Below are 19,490 nucleotides of genomic sequence, written 5' to 3' on the forward strand. Positions count from 1 at the left end.
ATCAACAGACATCTCCCTCAACCACGTTGGTAAAAAAAGAGTATGTGTTTCCCTGCCCCTCAACAAAGTAAATTGAGATATTCCGGAAAGTACAATGGGGAGAGGTATTGTAATTCCAATTTTTTTTCGATAAACTCACTCACATCCAACCCAGATGCCAATGCTGTCTTAATCCCCTCTTTCACAACCTTATTTCCTCTCTCCACTAGACGATTTTAAATATTTTGAGATGCAGTGACCTCCTACAAGAGTTATCTGTAAAGTTAAGTTCATCTCTTCTTCTTAAAGCATTGTAGCGTTGAGAGAAAATATGGTGCATAAAACGAAATCATTTTTGATTTCCACCCGTTTATCTTCTGCTTTGTATGGCTCGAGGTGACCAGTTTTACCTGCTGCTGATAGTACCAGTAGCCATACCTCTGAAAATGTTTTGTCGCCTAGAGGCTGAACATCTGGGTATTTAACAACCACTATCATTGTGTTATTAACATCAGTGCTAAATTTCTGGTTTAACATTTTGATGAAGAATAATTTTGCCACACTTCTGATTTCAGATGTGGGAAAAGCACCCCACAGCGCCTGGCCTGGTTCTGGCTGATTTCATTGGAGAAGTGGTTGGCTCTGGATCACGTAAGTGTGACAATTGATGCATTTTATTACCCCATTTCAAATGTTTTGTCAGTCTCCTTTCTCTGATTCCTCTTACTTGTTCTGGAGTACTTTGAATAAAGCTTTAGCCATATACAATTTCAACCAAAGTTACAGAATCCCAGGTTAAGGACTACGTAAAGAACGTACATAGACCACACTCAATGGTTGGCTGAAGGATGTAAGCCCCTGTTTGTTTTTACTCAGGCTGTCTGCTGCTTAGTGGCTCATTTGGTAGAGTGGTCAAGATGTATTCAGCAGGTTACATTTTCAGGGTTATGTTTTGGGGGAAAAGCTGAGCCAGCACTTTTTGTTGTTGTTGCAATAATGCAGCGTATTTCTGTCATCTTCAGAAATGATGAGCAAATCTTTAACCCAACCAAGTTTGTAGGGATTGAAAGTTAGTATTATTTGCGGCAGCTATAGTAAGGCATTTTTTTTAAATTTGCATTTCAAATAGTCATACAACTTAAAGAGCAGGTATTAACTTGGGATCGGGGAAAAAAAGAGGGAGTAGGGACGGAAGAGGGAGAAACGGGGGTGGGGGGCAAAAGGAGATACATAGGTGGACATTTTATTTGTTTTCGATGTCTAGCACTACAGTTGCTGAGCATACAGTTAGTTTCCTCCATGAATGTCTTCTTTGTCTCCGATAGTTCAGATCCCCTATAGCTGGAGGTATATGATCAAGCCTCTCGTATCCTCTATTTCTTTTGTACCCGTCCGGCCCTCCCCGGCCCAGTGTCTCTAATTGTTGTTCCCTGTTTCTTCAGGATAGGTGATGTTTTGTAGTCTTAAAAATGCCAGAAGTGGTTCCCAAATCTCCCAAGGCTGTAACCCCTGCTGCATCATCTCCCAGTAAGCCGGTAACTGGTTATGGCAGTAGGCTGCTTGTCACAACCAATGATCTATTCGTGGTGCAGTCCTCCTGAAGGACTGGAATCTTTAAGATCCAGCGGTGCCAGGGAACAACACCTGAAACCTTCGTAGGATACCTGTTCGGCGCACAAGTGACAGAGACACGGGACACTTTCTTCGGCGTCAAAGATCAGCGTTTATTACTGCAGGGATGCAAAAGTCATAGGAAGTACAACAGAGTGTAGGTTCTAAGAGCCTGCTTCAAATTGTAAATGTGGATCGCTCCTTTTATACACGTTTTCAGCATTCAATAACGTAACGAACAAAAGGTTACCACTCAGTTCCCACAATAAACTTAAAAGGGCTTCATTCATGGTGTCGGAAACCCGGAACATAATCACAGTAACATGTGTCGGTTCCCAACTGTAAAAGCACATTATCCTGCTGTTATGCACATTCCACTCTAGTTGTAAAAGGACGATAGCAAGAGACAGGAACAGGTGCAAGGAAGTCAGACAGAAGGAGAAGGAGTGTGGAGGTAATATCGGAAGCGCAATCCCAGGATCAAAGGATTCGAGCCGAGCGCATGCAAGGCTGCAACAATAGGCCAACGTGGGAAGATTACCCAGCTGCGGAGCCATCTGTCTCTGCCGTGTCATCCCCCAGTCTTGGGAATCACAGGGTCATGAGGCGGACATTTGCCTGTTCGCTGACTACGTGAGGGCAAGAAACAAAATGGATGCCGTATCTAAAATGGAACCCGAGGGTAAAAACGAAGAAACCTGTAAATAAGACGAACCCTGCTAAATAGCGTATCGAAAATGCGTACACCTATTAATCTCGTCATTTACGGTTCATAGATACCACCCTCGCTAGCATCGTAACGGAGCTCATTGCTCCTCAGACGCTCCTTTTGCCCTCATGTAGTCAAGCACTAGTCGGAATCAATTTCGATATTCATCAGATCATTCAAGTGTTGCTGGAACATCATCTTATTCATCAATGTCTCGCCGGTAACAGATGGCCTTCTTATACACGTTGTAGCACAAAGGCCACATAAGGCAGGACCACACTGCACACAGAGACAACACGTGAACAGAAACGTCACAACAACCCCTATAATCATCAGAATTTTCCAACCCCAAGTTGACATCAGACCCCAAAACCATCCTAGAAGCGTCCAATCTCCCTCGTCCACGTGTATGGACTCCGAGATTTTATGCAACTTCGAGATGGCTTGGTAAACCGTTGGAGCGTTATCAGGTAAGATTATGCAGCAGCTCGAATGGATGACCTTACACACACCACCTCTGTCTGCTAGTACTACATCTAGAACCATACGGTTCTGTAGCGTCATAAGCCTATCCGCTTGAAGCTCTGCTGTCAGATTACCAAGGGCGCTTGCAGTTATGTTAGCGGTTGCTTCCACTACACGAGTTAACTGTCTCAGATTCCTGCTATTGACCATAGGGCCCCAAAACGGTAGGGAACCCTTAAAGAAATCTCCTGCTTCTTGACCGGCAGTATCTTCTTTACTAATGACACCTCTCACAACTCTGGTTTTGTGATAATCTGAGGCAACAGTGAAAGTTGGAGGCAAAAGATTCGCGATATAGCAGGTACCCGAGAAGTCATGAGGTAACCACGTATATGCGCGATCATAACATACAAAATAGGTACCCTTGGCAGTCAGAAAGACGGGGGACGAGAGCATTGGTAAAACGTAAGTATCAACACAAGCACTCTTCCCAAGCTGAGCTCTCGGATTTCGACCAAGACCTTGCAGACAGAAATGACCGAGATGAGGTACGATCCAGATTGGAGATGAGCTTTTAAACTGCCTATCGTTCACTGATGTACTATACTCGACCCCACTCAGTTCCTTATAAGCTCGCACCACTTCCTCTGGGTTAAGTGTTGCGTCAAAAATATCTCTATTTAAATCTGCAATTGCTATTGCCAAGGACTTGTGGAACGGGCCAGGACCAAGGTTTGCGGAGCGAGGCTCTCGACGGGGGTAGGAGTCTAGTGCACTACGGAACATGGTCTGGAATGCTCGAGCTGACCCTTGGGGGCTATAAGGAAGAACAAAATACGGGATACCCTTATCCATGGTATGTGGCATTAACCCACATATCCAACAATTGGTAGTGTTCATCACCAACTGATGCTGATGTAGAAGTTGAACAAAAGAATTGTTCATAAATTCCGCACGTCTGACCTGTTCATGTTGGGGCAGAAGATGAAAGGAATGTGGAGACATAGTGGAAACAGAATTTAAATCAAGAGAAGGAGGAGTAGGTAAAGTAGAAGGCAGCAATGATTGAAAACCAAAATATACTCCACCCACCAGCAGCATAGAAACAGTTAGGAACAACATAAAAACCTGTAACAAAAAAAAATAATTCCGAAATGTCTTGTGCAGTTTGGATCTTTGCGCCACCATTTTCTCAATTTCCAACAGCTTAGAAGACTCCATCTTCTAAAAACCGTCCGTGACGTTCTTGACGCACTTCGTTCTGAGTAGCGATTATCAATCCCCAGGAGTTCCCAGAAATCGACAAAAGTAATCGACCTAGTGTCAGATACCTGCTAAACAGGAGGAAGTGCCCGCACGGCCCTACGGTTAACCCAGATGAAAAGGTTTTTAATCAAGAGTTCATTGAGTTCAATATACGCCTCCTAGCTGTAAGGAAAAAGGTACACAATATATATATATATATATACACGTCCACAATTTTTATGGCAACAATAGAGGTGATGTAAATTCGAAAAAATAAAAATAATTTATTAGTCTGTTAGCGCGGTCGAAGAAAGTATCGACTTCTTCCGGGGCGAGTCTGCTCTTCAAACAGTGGATCAGACGGCAAAGGAGTGTTCGATTGTCCACGCAATTGTTCAGAACTTGAATTCTCCAATGTTGCTGAAAGAGGGTTAACTTCGGATGGTTCAACTGGGGTGTCGGGTCTTACTGTGTTATTTCCTACAAGCTGTGCGTCACTAAACGGCACGTAATTTAGAGGGACGTAAGTTTCAGACCAGCCGAATCCTTTTCTGATCCAACTATCTGCTGGCAATGGGAGCGGAATTTTCTTGGTGTGGGTGGCATGCACCCAGTGTTTTCTCCCTTCCAGCCGAACCGCAGTCCTCGTTGCCAGCAACACCTGGTAAGGTCCCACGAACCTTGGCTCAAGATTTCGTTTTCGTCCAAAGTTGCGGGTAAGAACCCAATCACCTGGTTGGAGCCGATGACCAGGACCCTCTGTTTGTGTCGGTAGAGCCTCAAAGACCTGTTGCTGAATCAAACTCAATTTAGCAGTCAGATCATAGAGATAGTCAATTAACATTGGATATTCAAGTCTGTCAAATTCTTTAGGCCTCGGAACTCCCCAAATGTTCGCAGAACGGCCGAACACAATCTCATATGGGCTGAGCCCTACTCGAGAGTGCACCGTTGCTCTGGTCGATATGAGAGCTAAAGGCAAAGCGTCGGGCCATGATAGACCAGTCGTTGCCTGGATTTTGGCAAGTTTCAGTTTCAGAGTGCCATTATATCTTTCCACTAAACCCGCAGACTGAGGATGATTAGCACTATGAAATTTCTGATTTATGCCAAGACCACGACATACACTCTTCATTACACTTCCCACAAACTCACTTCCGTTATCTGACCATACAATCCGTGGCATTCCATACCTGGGGAAATACTCTTTGAGTAGGACCTTTGCTGTGGACAGGGCAGTATTATCCTTTAGGGGGTAAGCCTCAATCCATCTGGAGAACGCACAAACTACAACCAAGACGAACTTTAAATTATTGCATCTCTCCATGTGGATAAAGTCTAACTGAATAATTTCAAAGGGACATGTGGGAGGAGCAAAATGACCACGTGGAGTGGGGGTGCCCTTGCCAGGATTATACATCAAACATACCATGCAATTCTTAACCACTCTCTCCGCACATTTAATAATTCCATCATTCTTCCATACGGGCGACAGCAATTTACATATGCCTTTCGTATTAATGTGTGATGCACCATGAGCCATAGTAACAACAGCAAGCACGTATGCATCTGGTAACATCCATCTCTGTTTTTCCGACAAATCAACCCAACATCCATTCTCGTCTAACTTTCCCGTACTTTCTTTCCACTGAGTCTTTTCCATCTCAGTAGCTTCATCCTGTATCTTCTTCACACTCTCAACTGTGTCCTCACACATACTAGTCTCCGCTGGCCATCTTACTGAATTCGCAACGTACATTCGATTTGTCGGATCTCTGGCCGTCTCCTTCGCAATCTCATCCGCAAACGCATTACCGCGGCCAACATCATCCGTCACCTTCCGATGCGCACTACATTTGATTATTGCCACCTCTTTAGGCAATGTAAGTGCGTCCAAAAGGTCATTCACAAGCTGTCCGTGCTGAATCTTCGTACCATGCGACGTCAAAAATCCTCTTTCTCTCCACAATCGACCAAAACTATGCGCCACACCAAAAGCATACTGGCTGTCTGTAAACACATTCACCCGCTTCCCTCTGGATAACACACACGCTCTCGTCAAAGCGATCAACTCAGCCGCTTGGGCCGAATTCTGACTCAATCTCGCAGATTCCACAACCGTACTCAATGTTACTACAGCATACGCAGTCGTCACATCACCATTTGGTAACTTAAAACATGAACCATCCACATACAAAGTACCATCGGTATCTACCAATGGAGTGTTTTTCAGGTCAATACGACCCTTCGTCTCCTCTTCAGTTCTCAAATAGCAATCATGTGGTGTTACATCACTTAATTCCATTTCGATCGGCAACAACGTTGCTGGATTCAACACATTACACCGTTTTATCCGTATGTGACTTGCCAATAACGTCAACTCATATCCAGACAACCTTGCGCTCGTCAAATGTTGAGTTTTCGTTCGGTTCAAGAGAGTGTCGACTGCATGCGGGACCATCACCGTGAGCATATTATCCATGACCAGACCTGCGGACTGTCGAATGGACGCCGCAGCTGCCGCGGTTGCTCTCAAACAACTGGGCAAGGCTCTAGCTACTGGGTCTAAGGTCGAAGAAAAATATGCGCATGGACGCTGTTTGTCGCCAAATTGCTGTGTCAGAACACTCAACGCACAACCGTCCCTCTCGTGAACATAGAGTGTGAACGGCTTATTGTAATCAGGAGTACCCAACACAGGAGCCGAACACAACGCATCACGCAATTCAGAAAAACTTTTCTGACACTCTTCAGTCCATGGCAAAGGAGATGAAACATCCTTGCACGTAAGGGCTATCAATGGTTTCGCCGACAATGAAAAATTTGGAATCCATTGTCTGCAGTATGACGTAATACCTAGAAAGGCACGTACATCTCTCTGAGTATTTGGCACAGTCATTCGAGCAATCACTGCAATTCTCTCTGGGGTCAACCTTCTCCCATCCTTTGACAGTAAGTGACCTAAGTAGGTTACTTCTTGACAACAATATTGTAGCTTAGAAGGTGACACCTTGTGATGTAAGTCACATAGGTGCTGCAACAATGATACTGTAGCGGTTCTGCAAATAGCCTCTGTATCAGCTGCCACTAATAGGTCGTCAACGTATTGAACTAAGGCTGCGCCTGTCGGCAACACAAATGCATCAAGCTGACTTTTAAGTGCTTGGCTATAGATCGATGGACTTTCACAGTAGCCCTGAGGTGCGCGTTTAAATCTAAAACTGCGACCACCCAGTGAAAATCCGAATAGGTCTCTGCTTTCCTCAGCGATCGGAATACTAAAGAAAGCATTCTTTAGATCGATTACCGTGAACCAGGAGGCAGAAGCCGGAATCAGGGTCAACAAAGCCGTGATGTCAGGCACCACAGGAAACTGGGGAATCACGATTTTATTCACTTCTCGTAAATCAATTACAAAGCGGTACACAGGAGGTTTAGTTGGATCTGTGCGTTTCAAAATCGGTAACACAGGACTATTACACACATTGCCTCGAGTTTCTTCAATGACATCCTTTTCGATCAGGTCATAAATGATCGCTAATAGTGCTCGCTCACCATCAAAAGAGATACGATACTGTGGTATACGTGGGAAACGCACGTTCGATTTCAACTGGACCACATAAGGTGGGATGTCCAATAAGCCTACATCATTGGGACCCGTAGCCCATAACGACGCAGGAAGGGAACTCAATTCCGGTGGGAACTTATCAATTGATAAGTACATAGGAGAGATCGCTCTCTGACCTAATGTAAGCTCCACTCCCGCAGGAGAGCAGTACAAAGTCGCATATAACCGTTTTAACAAATCCAAGCCCAAAAGATTCTCACCACAACCAGTAGATAAAATCAATGGGGCCTCTAACTCATGAGGACCAATCGTAAGGGACAAAGGGCTAGAGACAGGATTGCTAACAGGGGCGCCAGAGAATCCAATGGAAACATTTGTTAAGCCGGACAAAGGTGCGCCAGGGAGTTTCGAGTGCATGATGGAACTTTTCGTCGCACCAGTGTCTAACAGAAAAGGCTCAACTACGCCAGATGTAGCATCTGCGACGTAAGGCCCACTCTGATCAACCGGAACTGATACTACTCCCTCTCTCTGTCGATGGCTGTCCTAGTAGCGGTTATCTGCATCAATCTCATGTTCGACGTAATAATCGTCCACATGATACTGTGCTGATTTATCGGACCTCACATTTCGTTGGTCAAAATAATTATTCGCGTCTGAATGGGGTATGAGGGCGCTCATGATTTTGATTTTGAGGGGCACCGCGGCCTCTACCTCGGGGTGCTTGTTGAGGACCACCACGACCCCCTCGTGCTGACACACCGTTAAGCCGGTCACGCAAAGCTGGGCAATCATATTTTATATGGCCCTCTCTTCTACAATATGCACACTGATTATACCCAAGCGTAGATCTAAAGTCGGAGAAGTCAGATCGTGACTGCATCCTGGAAGATTGTAATTGTGGTCGGTATTGCTGTTGAGAATCATTTTGATTTGATCGCGGAGGATACGCTTGCTGTAACAAAACCTTCGTTTTAAGCTCCTTCGTTTTCTTGTCTGAACGATCACTTTCTTCCTTTTCCCTATTCTCATAGTATTGAGCTGTCGCTAATATTTGAGCAGTAGTTGAAACCGCCCAAGCACTCTCTGAATTTTTCAATTTGTTGCATAGTTCGGGCAACAAATTCAATACAAATTTATCAACAAATAACCGTTGGCCTCCCTCGGTGCCCATATCCTGACCACTATGATCGACAAATGCCTCTTCGAATCTGGTAAAGAAATCGGAGACACTCTCGTCCTTCTTTTGCTTACAAGCGGCTAATTTATCCCAATTTACCTTCATCGCTGGCATGAGCGTTTTTATAAGTGTAATAATTTTCTGAGGCAGATCCGTAATTAACTGCTCAGGCTTAGCCCCACCAACTTGTCGTCCATCTGCTGCTATTAGTGTAGCCCAGTCACCACCTAACTCAACTAAATGATTCTCTTGGCGAATTTTCGCCCAAATCGGTTGTGGTACGACATTGCCAAACAGCATGTCGATGTCCGCAAGATTCATAATAGTAGCGTCTACCAGTTGAGACAACTCCTTATAATAACCTGCCGGATTCTTGCGTGGATCAGGTAAAGATTGTTTTACCTGCAAAACTTCTGATCGCTTCGATGGGAGGTGTATCCAAACTCTCTGAAAGTATGGCAGAATCACAGGATTAGCTTGCGGGTCACCTGGCATGTATACTGGCGGAACCTCTCTCATAGGTTACTGACCAGAGTTCGTTCTTTGAGTATCGGAATCGTCATCAAACGACACTCGAGAAAACACTGTGCACCGTAAGGCTAATAATCGCTCTAATGCACGTCGTACATCTCCACCTACAATCATGCCGTTCGAAAATTGACTCTGAAGTTCAGTCATATCGGGCGGTACATTATCTAAATCATCATTGCACCATTCTTCTCTCAAAAAGTTACACATTTCTTCAAACACAAATCTCTGAGTGGGCTCATTAAACTGAGAAAACGTATCAAAGACCACGCGCGGCGGGTAGTTAACGGGGTGTCTTATCCATCTACGCGCCATAGTTACCAACGTGGCACTCTCCCTTCCACCAGGGATTTGACTGCGCCTCTGAGGAGTTTCAGAGACATCGGGTCGACATAACGATCCAGAAAGTGGGGAGTAAAGAGTAGCGACAGTATTAGGGATACGATTACGAACAGAAGGAGAAAAAAGAACAGGAGCGACTACATTAGAAGTGAACGTAGGGACAGCAGAGGTAGCCGGAACGGCTGAGATAGCAGGAACAATTGACTGAGGAGGTACAGGCAAAGGAGCATTAGGAATAGGACCAGGTGGTAGGACAAACGCAGGACCAACAACAGGCTGACCAGCAGCCGCTGGAACTACAGGAGGAACTACAGGAGGAACTACAAGAGGAACTACAAGAGGAGCTACCGGGGCTGTAGCACCCTGTGCATAAGGAGGTGGTGATTTCATCAAATACGCTAACAGAGGATCCTCCTTCGAGTCCTCTTCTGTCTTATCAAGACTAGTTGGTAATACCGGATAACATTTGTCTATTCTCATGTGATGTAGTCTAGCAGAAACTTCTATTTCTTTTTCTTCTTTATCTCGCTGACATTGTTGTACAACTTGCATTATCGGGACGATACCTTCTTTACGATTCTTTTTAAGCTGTTTGATTTCTTTCTGTTTGGCCTCTTTACGCCACAACCGAAGGGAATCAAACATAGCTGGCCTAGCTTTTTTCTTAAATAATTTAGTTTCTAGATTATCTAAAATCTCCATTTCAAAACTTCCGTGTGGTGGCCAACTAAGGACACCATCCTTTCTCGTATAACGGACCCAATAGTCACTATATATAATGGGGCCCACACCATGTCGACTATAGAGCTCATATATCGGAGTTCCAACTGGAGGTATCGGACACGAGTCCTCCAACCGGGAGTCCTTGTTGCAACATTTGAAGAAACCAATGAAACCACTACGGCTAGGCATCATGCACACTAACCAAGTATCAAACTTCAAGGGTTACCAAAGTACTAAATCTTCGTGAAAGACGAAACCCTCGGTTTTTGGCAATTGCAACTGTCAAATAACAACTAAAGACCAACAACTAAGCACCACAAATGCAATGGAACCATGCAAACAACTAAGCACCAACAACTAAGGACTGGGAGCAACCCACAAATACTTAACTGAGAGCTCGATGGCGTCACCAGGAAGGCCCGTCTATCGTCTCGCCATACAAAGGACAACGCCAGGCACCAGAACAGGTCGACAGTCAGAGCATCGATCCGTTGCAGCCGTCAGGAGGCGGGAATCTTCGCGGGAAAAATCTTCGGACCACTTATTTCGACAACAGGGTCGATGAAGCGGGGTGCACCTTTTCCTCGGAGATTTCACACAAAGTTCCTCGCAATCGTCAGGATTTGGACCGGTACCGCTGATGTCGCCCCACGTTGGGCGCCAACTGAAGGACTGGAATCTTTAAGATCCAGCGGTGCCAGGGAACAACACCTGAAACCTTCGTAGGATACCTGTTCGGCGCACAAGTGACAGAGACACGGGACACTTCCTTCGGCGTCAAAGATCAGCGTTTATTACTGCAGGGATGCAAAAGTCATAGGAAGTACAACAGAGTGTAGGTTCCAAGAGCCTGCTTCAAATTGTAAATGTGGATCGCTCCTTTTATACACGTTTTCAGCATTCAATAACGTAACGAACAAAAGGTTACCACTCAGTTCCCACAATAAACTTAAAAGGGCTTCATTCATGGTGTCGGAAACCCGGAACATAATCACAGTAACATGTGTCGGTTCCCAACTGTAAAAGCACATTATCCTGCTGTTATGCACATTCCACTCTAGTTGTAAAAGGACGAGAGCAAGAGACAGGAACAGGTGCAAGGAAGTCAGACAGAAGGAGAAGGAGTGTGGAGGTAATATCGGAAGCGCAATCCCAGGATCAAAGGATTCGAGCCGAGCGCATGCAAGGCTGCAACAATAGGCCAACGTGGGAAGATTACCCAGCTGCGGAGCCATCTGTCTCTGCCGTGTCATCCCCCAGTCTTGGGAATCACAGGGTCATGAGGCGGACATTTGCCTGTTCGCTGACTACGTGAGGGCAAGAAACAAAATGGATGCCGTATCTAAAATGGAACCCGAGGGTAAAAACGAAGAAACCTGTAAATAAGACGAACCCTGCTAAATAGCGTATCGAAAATGCGTACACCTATTAATCTCGTCATTTACGGTTCATAGATACCACCCTCGCTAGCATCGTAACGGAGCTCATTGCTCCTCACTCCCTCCCCAGTTTTTGGCTTTTTGCTGCTTAGCAAGTAAGAGGAGCATGGCCAGCAGTTGTCGGCATTCCCGTGGTTCCTCCTTGACATACCCCAAGAGACTAACCACTGGCGTCCGTGTTGTGGCGTGTCCTGTGATTTGTTGAAAGGTGTGGTGCACTGGCGGCCAATAATCTGCAATGTTTGGGCATTCCCAAGCTTGGTGCATAAAATAGGCTTGGGGCAGCAAGCCCTGTACACATCATGACTCCTCCCTCAATCCCATTTGTTGCAGCTGGGTAAGGTGTGGGGTATAGTCCATGGAGATACTTAAAATGTATGAGTCGCAGTCTGTAGTTGGGGGAGAGGGCTTCAGTCTGCCCACAGCAGTATGCCCATTGTTCCTCACTTATAGGAGGGGTAGTGTCCGCCACCCACTGGGCGAATGCTCTCGGGATGCACACTGGTGCCTTATTCTGCATAATATTGTACAGTTGTGTTATCAGTTTATGGCGCTTTGAGTTGGTCAGCATGTAATCCAGAGCATCAAAAGCGGGCTTGGGTTCTGGGAAGGTGTTATGTAGCGCTTTACAAGTGGCTCTAAGTTGTTGATATATGAAGATCTCGGAGACTGACCATTGGTCAGTGTGCAGTGTCCAGGAGGGGGGGGAGGAATGGTCCCCCTGGTACAGGTCTGCGAATGTCCATAATTTTCTCTGGTGTGCCTTGTTTCATTATTGGAGTTCACCAGTGCTGGTATCAGTGGGTAGTTGATTTTCGGAATGGAGGGAGCATAAAGGCATGGGAGTCGTGCCCTACGTCTTAGGCCGTCCCACACCCATCGCACGCAATATGGCGTGGTTGCTTCTGTGCGTGTGCTATAGTGCTGTGGACAGCGGGGTAGGATGTACCAGGTGTGCCTCCACCGCCACGTGTAGTTAAAATTTAATGGGCTATGTCCAGTAGTTGGCATATTGAGCCTGCGCACATTCTGCATTTAATGTAATATCTGGGGCATTTAATTCACCCAGCCGAAGGGCAGGGTGAGGACTTCTCATGCTATCCTGGGCTGTTTCCCAGCCCATGCAAGTGTTATTAATAGTGATCTTAGGCGCTTTAGGAATTGGGAGGATAGAGTCAGTGGCAGGTTGACAAATAGATACAGTAATTTTGGCAAAACCACCATCTTGGCTATTGCCAACCATCCCGAAAGGGAGAGCGGTAGACGGTTCCATATTGGGAGTCAGTCCTCTTGCCAAGTGATTGCCCTGCCATAGTTTGCTGTTCAGAGGTCCCCGCTGTCGCACCTAAGCGATACTCCCAGATATTTGACTGGTTCCGTAGCCCATGTTAGCGAGTATTCCGGTTCAAATTTCGGGGTGTTGTCCGTGAGGGGGATCTAATGGACTTAGTTCTGTTAATCTTGACGCCCGGCAATTACCCGAAGTGTTTGACCCCTCAGATAACCGCATTGAGGTTAATATGGGGTTTGCGAACGTAAAGTGCTATGTCATCTGCATACATTGAGATCAGCACTCTGAGGGTTCTGAAGTTAAGGCCTCTGTGCCTGTGCTGTTGTCGTAGTCGGGCTGCTAGTGGTTCCATCGCCATGGCGAACAGAATTGGAGAAAGAGGACATCCCTGTTAGGTGCCTCTTGTAATGGGGAATGGGACTGATGTCATTCCGTTAAGGCTTAAGCCTGCCATCTGTGACTGAGAATAGCAAAGCTATAAGGCAGAGAAATTGGGGATACATCCTAATCTCCTGAGAAGGCCAAACAGAAAAGGGCCATTCCACTGAATCAAATGCCTTCGTGGCATCTAAGAGTGCGTCATCCGCTGCTATGATTGCTAACAGTTTTCTTAGATTATGTGCTGAGGAACGGTCTGGGACAAAGCCTGATTGATGAGGGCGATTTATGTCTATTAAAAGGGAGCATATTAGATTGGCAATCAGTTTAGCTAGGATTTTGTTATCAATGTTAATCATTGACAAGGGACGATAAGAGTTACATAAATGTTGCGGTTTCCTGGGTTTCAGTATGGAAATTAGCCACTAATGATGCTTGGTACATAGCTACCATATGGGCGACTAGCAGAGTGGCATGTTCTTTAAAAAAAAGTGGCAGTTAGGCCATCCAGACCAGGGGCTTTGTCGTTTGGGAGACTGCGGATGACGTGCACGGCCTCCTCTTCAGTGAAGGGTGAGTCCAAGTACTGTCCCCTCACATCGTCAAGCCACAACAGTTTGATGGTATCAAAGTATTCTATTAGCGTTTCCTCAGGTATCTCTCCCGTAGCATCGTAGAGATTAAAGTAGAAGGGTAAGATGTATTTCCTAAAGGAAGCAAATATGTATGTGATGTCTGTTGAGGTATGTGTGGAAAAGGCAAGCTTTCCTGGGGTCGTTGAGCCTTCTAACATTCTATGTTAAAAGCCTACATCCTGTGGGTGCCATTGGTATATTATGGTATATCTGGGTGCTCCCCATTGGCCTCCCCGCTCCCCAGCTGCTCCTCCCTCCCAAGCCTCCTCTTAGGCAGGCCGAACAGCGGTAGCAGGAGCGACCTCTGACCCTGCTTGCAGGCAGGTCGCCCCCACGCCGCTGCTCGCCACCTGCTTGGTGCCCCGTGTTCTGAACCTGTTTTCTCGCCTTTTCCCCTTGCCAGTGCGCCAGCTCCACCCCGCCCCCCTCCGCTCCCGTCTCAGGCCCTTCCCGCCGCTGCTTCCCTGCCCCCCTACACACCCATTGGCCTCCCCGCTCCCGCCTCCCAGCTGCTCCTCCCTCCCCAGCCTCCTCTTAGGCAGGCCGAACAGCGGTAGCGGGAGCGGCCTCTGACCCTGCTTGCTGGCAGGTCGCCCCCACGCCGCTGCTTGCCAACTGCTTGCTGCCCCGTGTTCTGAGCCTGTTTTCTCGCATTTTCCCCCTGCCCGTGCGCCAGTTCCCCCCGCCCCTCTCTGCTCCCGTCTCAGGACCTTCCCACCGCTGCTTCCCTGTGGCCCCGCCCCCTACACACCCATTGGCCACCCCCCTCCCAGCTGCTCCTCCCTCCCAAAGCCTCCTTATGCAGGCCGAAAAGTGGACGCGCGCAGCGGGCGCGCCTCTGGCGCGCCAAAGGCAAGCCCGTCTGCACCCAGCGGCAGAACCCCTGGACCCCGCGAACGCCACGACACCAGAATCCACTACGACGCCAGCACCCTCCGCGCACTCAACACCGGCCGAAACCACACCTGCTTCCAAGCCGCCCCGAAATGGACCCATGGACCGTTCTCCTGCCACACCTGCAGCTTCACCTGCGACAGAACCACCAAACCTCCAAAGACTGGACCCAACCACCTCCGCTGCATACTCCTCAACACCCGCTCCGCACGCAAACACGCCATCGAGCTCTGGGATCTGCTCGACACCTCCTTCCCAGACGTGGCCTTCCTGCCCGAGATCTGGTGGAACATCAGACATCGCCATAGCCATCCCGGACGGCTACAAGATCACCCTCAGAGACCGCGCCAACGGAATCGGAGGAGGAATAGCCATCGTCCACAAGTCCTCCCTCAAGGTCGCTACCCACGCGGACGACACCGTCAACACCGCCGAACACCTAGACTTCCGATCCACACCGACCCAAACACCACCCTCAGAGGAACACTCAACTACAGACCCCCCGGACCCCGGGCTCAGTTCAGCGACTCCATCGCTGACCTCACCAGCACCCACGCACTCGCCTCCACGGACTACATCCTCCTCGGGGACCTGAACTTCCACCTCGAGAACAACAACGATGCCAACTCCCCCACCCTGATCGACAACCTCGCCAACCTCGGCCTCAGACAACTCGTCACCGCACCCACCCACGCCGCCGGCCACACGCTTGACCCCGTCTACTCCACAGGCTCTCATGTCACCTTCAACCACACCACCGAACTCCACTGGACCGACCACCGCTGCATCCATTTCCCCTTCAAAAAACGAACCATGCACCACCGCACCCAACAGCTGCCTCACCGCTGCTGGCGCAAAGTCGCCAAAGACCACCTGATCACCTCCCTCGCCAAAAACCTACCAACCGACCCCACCAACCCAGACGCCGCAGCCCGCAACCTCAGACAGTGGATCAACGACTGCGTCAACACTCTTGCCCCGCTCAAGAAACCCTCCAACAGCCACGCCAACAAGAGAGCCACGTGGTTCACCAACGAGCTCCCGGCCTCCAAACGCGCATGCCGGAAATTGGAGAAGACATGGCTCCACGAAAGCACACCGGACAACCACCCAGCCCACAAAGACGCCCCCTGCAGACATCACCACCTCATCAGATTAGCCAAAAGATCCTCCTTCAGAGACCGCTTGGATAACAACACACACGACAGCAAAGAGCTCTTCAGCATCATAAAGGAACTCTCCAACCCCAGCGCCAACGACACCCCACACTCACAAGAAATGTGCGACTCTCTAGCCATCTTCTTCCACCGCACGATCGCTGACATCCATGACCGCTTAAACAACACGACCGCCCCGACTATGCCAGACTTCACCCCCCCCTGTGAACACCACCAGCACCAACCGCCTGACCTCCTGGTCCAACGGCGACGAGACACGCAAGGTCATGAACTCCATCCACTCAGGATCTCCGTCTGACCCATGCCCACACCATGTATTCAACAAAGCAGACGCTGCCATCGCACCCCAACTACGGAAGTTCATCAACACCTCCTTCGAAACAGCGACATTCCCGAAAAGCTGGAAGCACGCCGAAGTCAACGCCCTCCTTGAAGCCCAAAGCGGACCCCAAGGACCTCTAGAACTTCTGACCCATCTCCCTGCTCATGTTCCCGGCAAAGGTCATCGAAAAAATCGTCAACATGCAACTGGCCCGGCACCTGGAAGACAACAACATCCTGGAGCCGTCCCAGTCCGGATACAGACGAAACCACAGTCCCGAGACTGCCCTCATCGCCGCCACAGACGACATCAGGCGCCAACTAGACAACGGCGAAACATCAGCCCTCATCCTCCTGGACCTGTCAGCCGCCTTCGACACAGTCTGCCATCGCACTCTAAAGACACGCCTCCTAGAAGCCGGAATCCAAGAGAAGGCCCTTGACTGGACCACGTCCTTCCTCTCCGGAAGAACCCAGACAGAGCGTCCTCCTCCCACCCTTCCGATCTGAAGCCACCAACATCATCTGCGGCGTCCCCAAGGGCTCATCCCAACGCTGTTCAACGTCTACATGGCTCCCCTCGCACAAGTGGCCCGCCATCACGACCTCAACATCATCTCCTATGCCGACGACACCCAGCTCATCCTATCCCTCACCAAGGACCCACGCACCGCCAAAACTAACCTCCACGAGGGAATGGATGAGGAGCAGCTGTCTGAATCTGAACTCGGACAAGACGGAGGTCCTCATCCTCGGTCCCACCCCCTCAGCCTGGGACAACTCCTGGTGCCGAACACACTGGGAACAGCACCAACACCCACCGACCATGCACGCAACCTAGGATTCATCCTCGACTCCTCCCTCTCCATGTCAAAGCAAGTCAACGCCGTCTCCTCCTCCTGCTACAACACCCTGCGCATGCTCCGCAGGATCTACAAGTGGATCCCCACCGATACAAGAAGAACGGTGACACAGGCCAGTGCAGGTCTCTTAGGTGGGGGGTGATGTGGCTGTGCCGAGGGATGTTGAGGATCATGCGGGCGGATGCGTTTTGGATGCGTTGCAGTCGTTGTAGGTGTCTGGTCAGGATTCCTGCGTAGAGTACGTTGCTGTAGTCCAGTCTGCTGCTGACGAGGGCTTGGGTCACCGTCCTTCTGGTTTTGGTCGTGATCCACTTGTAGATATTGCGGAGCATGCGGAGGGTGTTGTAGCAGGAGGAGGAGATGGCGCTGACCTGCTTAGACATGGAGAGGGAAGAGTCGAGGACGAATCCTAGATTGCGTGCGTGGTCCGTGGGTGTTGGTGCTTTTCCCAGTGTGGTCGGCCACCAGGAGTCATCCCAGGCAGAGGGGGTGGGGCCGAGGATGAGGACCTCCGTCTTGTCCGAGTTCAGTTTCAGGTGGCTGCCCTTCATCCACTCAGCGATGGCCTTCATGCCTTTGTGGAGGTTGGTTTTGACGGTGTGCGGGTCCTTGGTGAGGGAGAGGATGAGCTGGGTGTCATCGGCGTAGGAGATGATGTTCAGGTCGTGCTGGCGTGCCACTTGTGCGAGGGGGGCCATGTAGACGTTGAACAGGGTCAGGCTGAGGGATGATCCCTGGGGTACTCCGCAGATGATGTCGGTGGCTTCGGATTGGAAGGGTGGGAGGCGGACTCTCTGGGTTCTGCCGGAGAGGAAGGACGTTGTCCATTCCAGGGCCTTCTCCTGGATTCCGGCTTCTTGGAGGCGTGTCCTTAGTATGCAGTGGCAGACCGTGTCAAAGGCGGCTGACAGGTCCAGGAGGATGAGGGCTGAAGTTTCGCCGTTGTCTAGTTGGCGTCTGATGTCGTCTGTGGTGGCGATGAAGGCAGTCTCGGTGCTGTGGTTTCGTCTGAATCCGGACTGGGATGGGTCTAGGATGTGGTTGTCTTCGAGGTGGCGGGTCAGCTGCATGTTGGTGATTTTCTCGATGACCTTTGCTGGGAAGGGGAGCAGGGAGATGGGCCGGAAGTTCTTGAGGTCCTTGGGGTCCACCTTGGGCTTCTTGAGGAGGGCGTTGATTTTGGCGTGCTTCCAGCTTTCCGGGAATGTCGCTGTGTCGAAGGAGATGTTGATGACCTTCCGTAGTTGGGGTGCGATGGTTGCGTCTGCTTTGTTGAATACGTGGTGTGGGCAGGGGTCTGACGGAGATCCTGAGTGGATGGAGTTCATGACCCTGGTGATTACATGGAAATGTGCCTTAACACCGCAGTGTATTTATATAATGACTGTCATTGGACATATATTTTGATTATCTACATATTGCTGCCATAAGTAGTTGTCATCTGTCAATTTAAAAAGGATTTTTTCTCTCCAGGTAATTTTTGTATATAGTCAGGCTGCTGCATTGACCTAGCTTCGATTAAATACACATTTGAACGTTTCATGACATTTGTCAAAGTGCATTTTATTTGCTGATCATTTTTAAGCATTACCTTCCCTTTCTTTAATGCCTGTTTCAGAAACCGTTGCCAGCCTTTCTCAGAAATGAAACTGAATTCCTCTTACTCTTAGAAGAATTACAGAATGATCTTGTGAAGGACGTTATGAGGGTAAGAAGTTTCATATTGCATTGGCATGTTTATTGAAGGATATTTTTGAGAACATAGGTTCCTGCTGGTTCAATGTCCGTTTTCCTGTGCCTTTTTTTAGACCTTACTTCACAAATAGGAAACTTTCAAGGTGTAAGCCCTTGGTAGCTGAACCAAATTACAGTGGAGAATCCCTTTCCCAGTCGTATTTGCACTAAAGTAGGATATTTTCTGACACACATCACTGTTCAAGTTAGATAGTTTACAATGGGTTGCCTACAGCTTTCTGTGACTTCCTTTAGAGGATAGGAGCTTCTGCAAAAAGGCTTCTGTTACCCACCAGGGTCTCGACAACATTTACAATTTATAGTCACCAGTCATGCCTAAATTCCACAAACGATAAAAAATATATTTTGGTCCAAGACAAAACACTAGATAAACAGTGGATTAAATG

The 19,490-nt window shown here is 48.5% G+C and overlaps 1 protein-coding gene across 2 annotated transcripts in view; it reads left to right on the top strand.

The window, feature by feature from the left end:
• The first annotated feature begins 558 nt into the window (after window positions 1–558).
• Window positions 559–19,490, top strand: part of ZFYVE26 (zinc finger FYVE-type containing 26) — a 657,581-nt gene continuing 638,649 nt past the window's right edge. For both annotated transcript variants that reach the window (XM_078659543.1, XM_078659544.1), the window contains exons 1-2: window positions 559–630; window positions 18,968–19,057. In XM_078659543.1, the coding sequence (XP_078515669.1) occupies window positions 19,052–19,057 (6 nt within the window). In that variant the 5' untranslated portion in view covers window positions 559–630; window positions 18,968–19,051. The remainder of the gene's footprint in view (window positions 631–18,967; window positions 19,058–19,490) is intronic.

This window comes from Lissotriton helveticus, chromosome 9 (assembly GCF_964261635.1).
Source record: "Lissotriton helveticus chromosome 9, aLisHel1.1, whole genome shotgun sequence".
Classification (NCBI taxonomy): domain Eukaryota; kingdom Metazoa; phylum Chordata; class Amphibia; order Caudata; family Salamandridae; genus Lissotriton; species Lissotriton helveticus.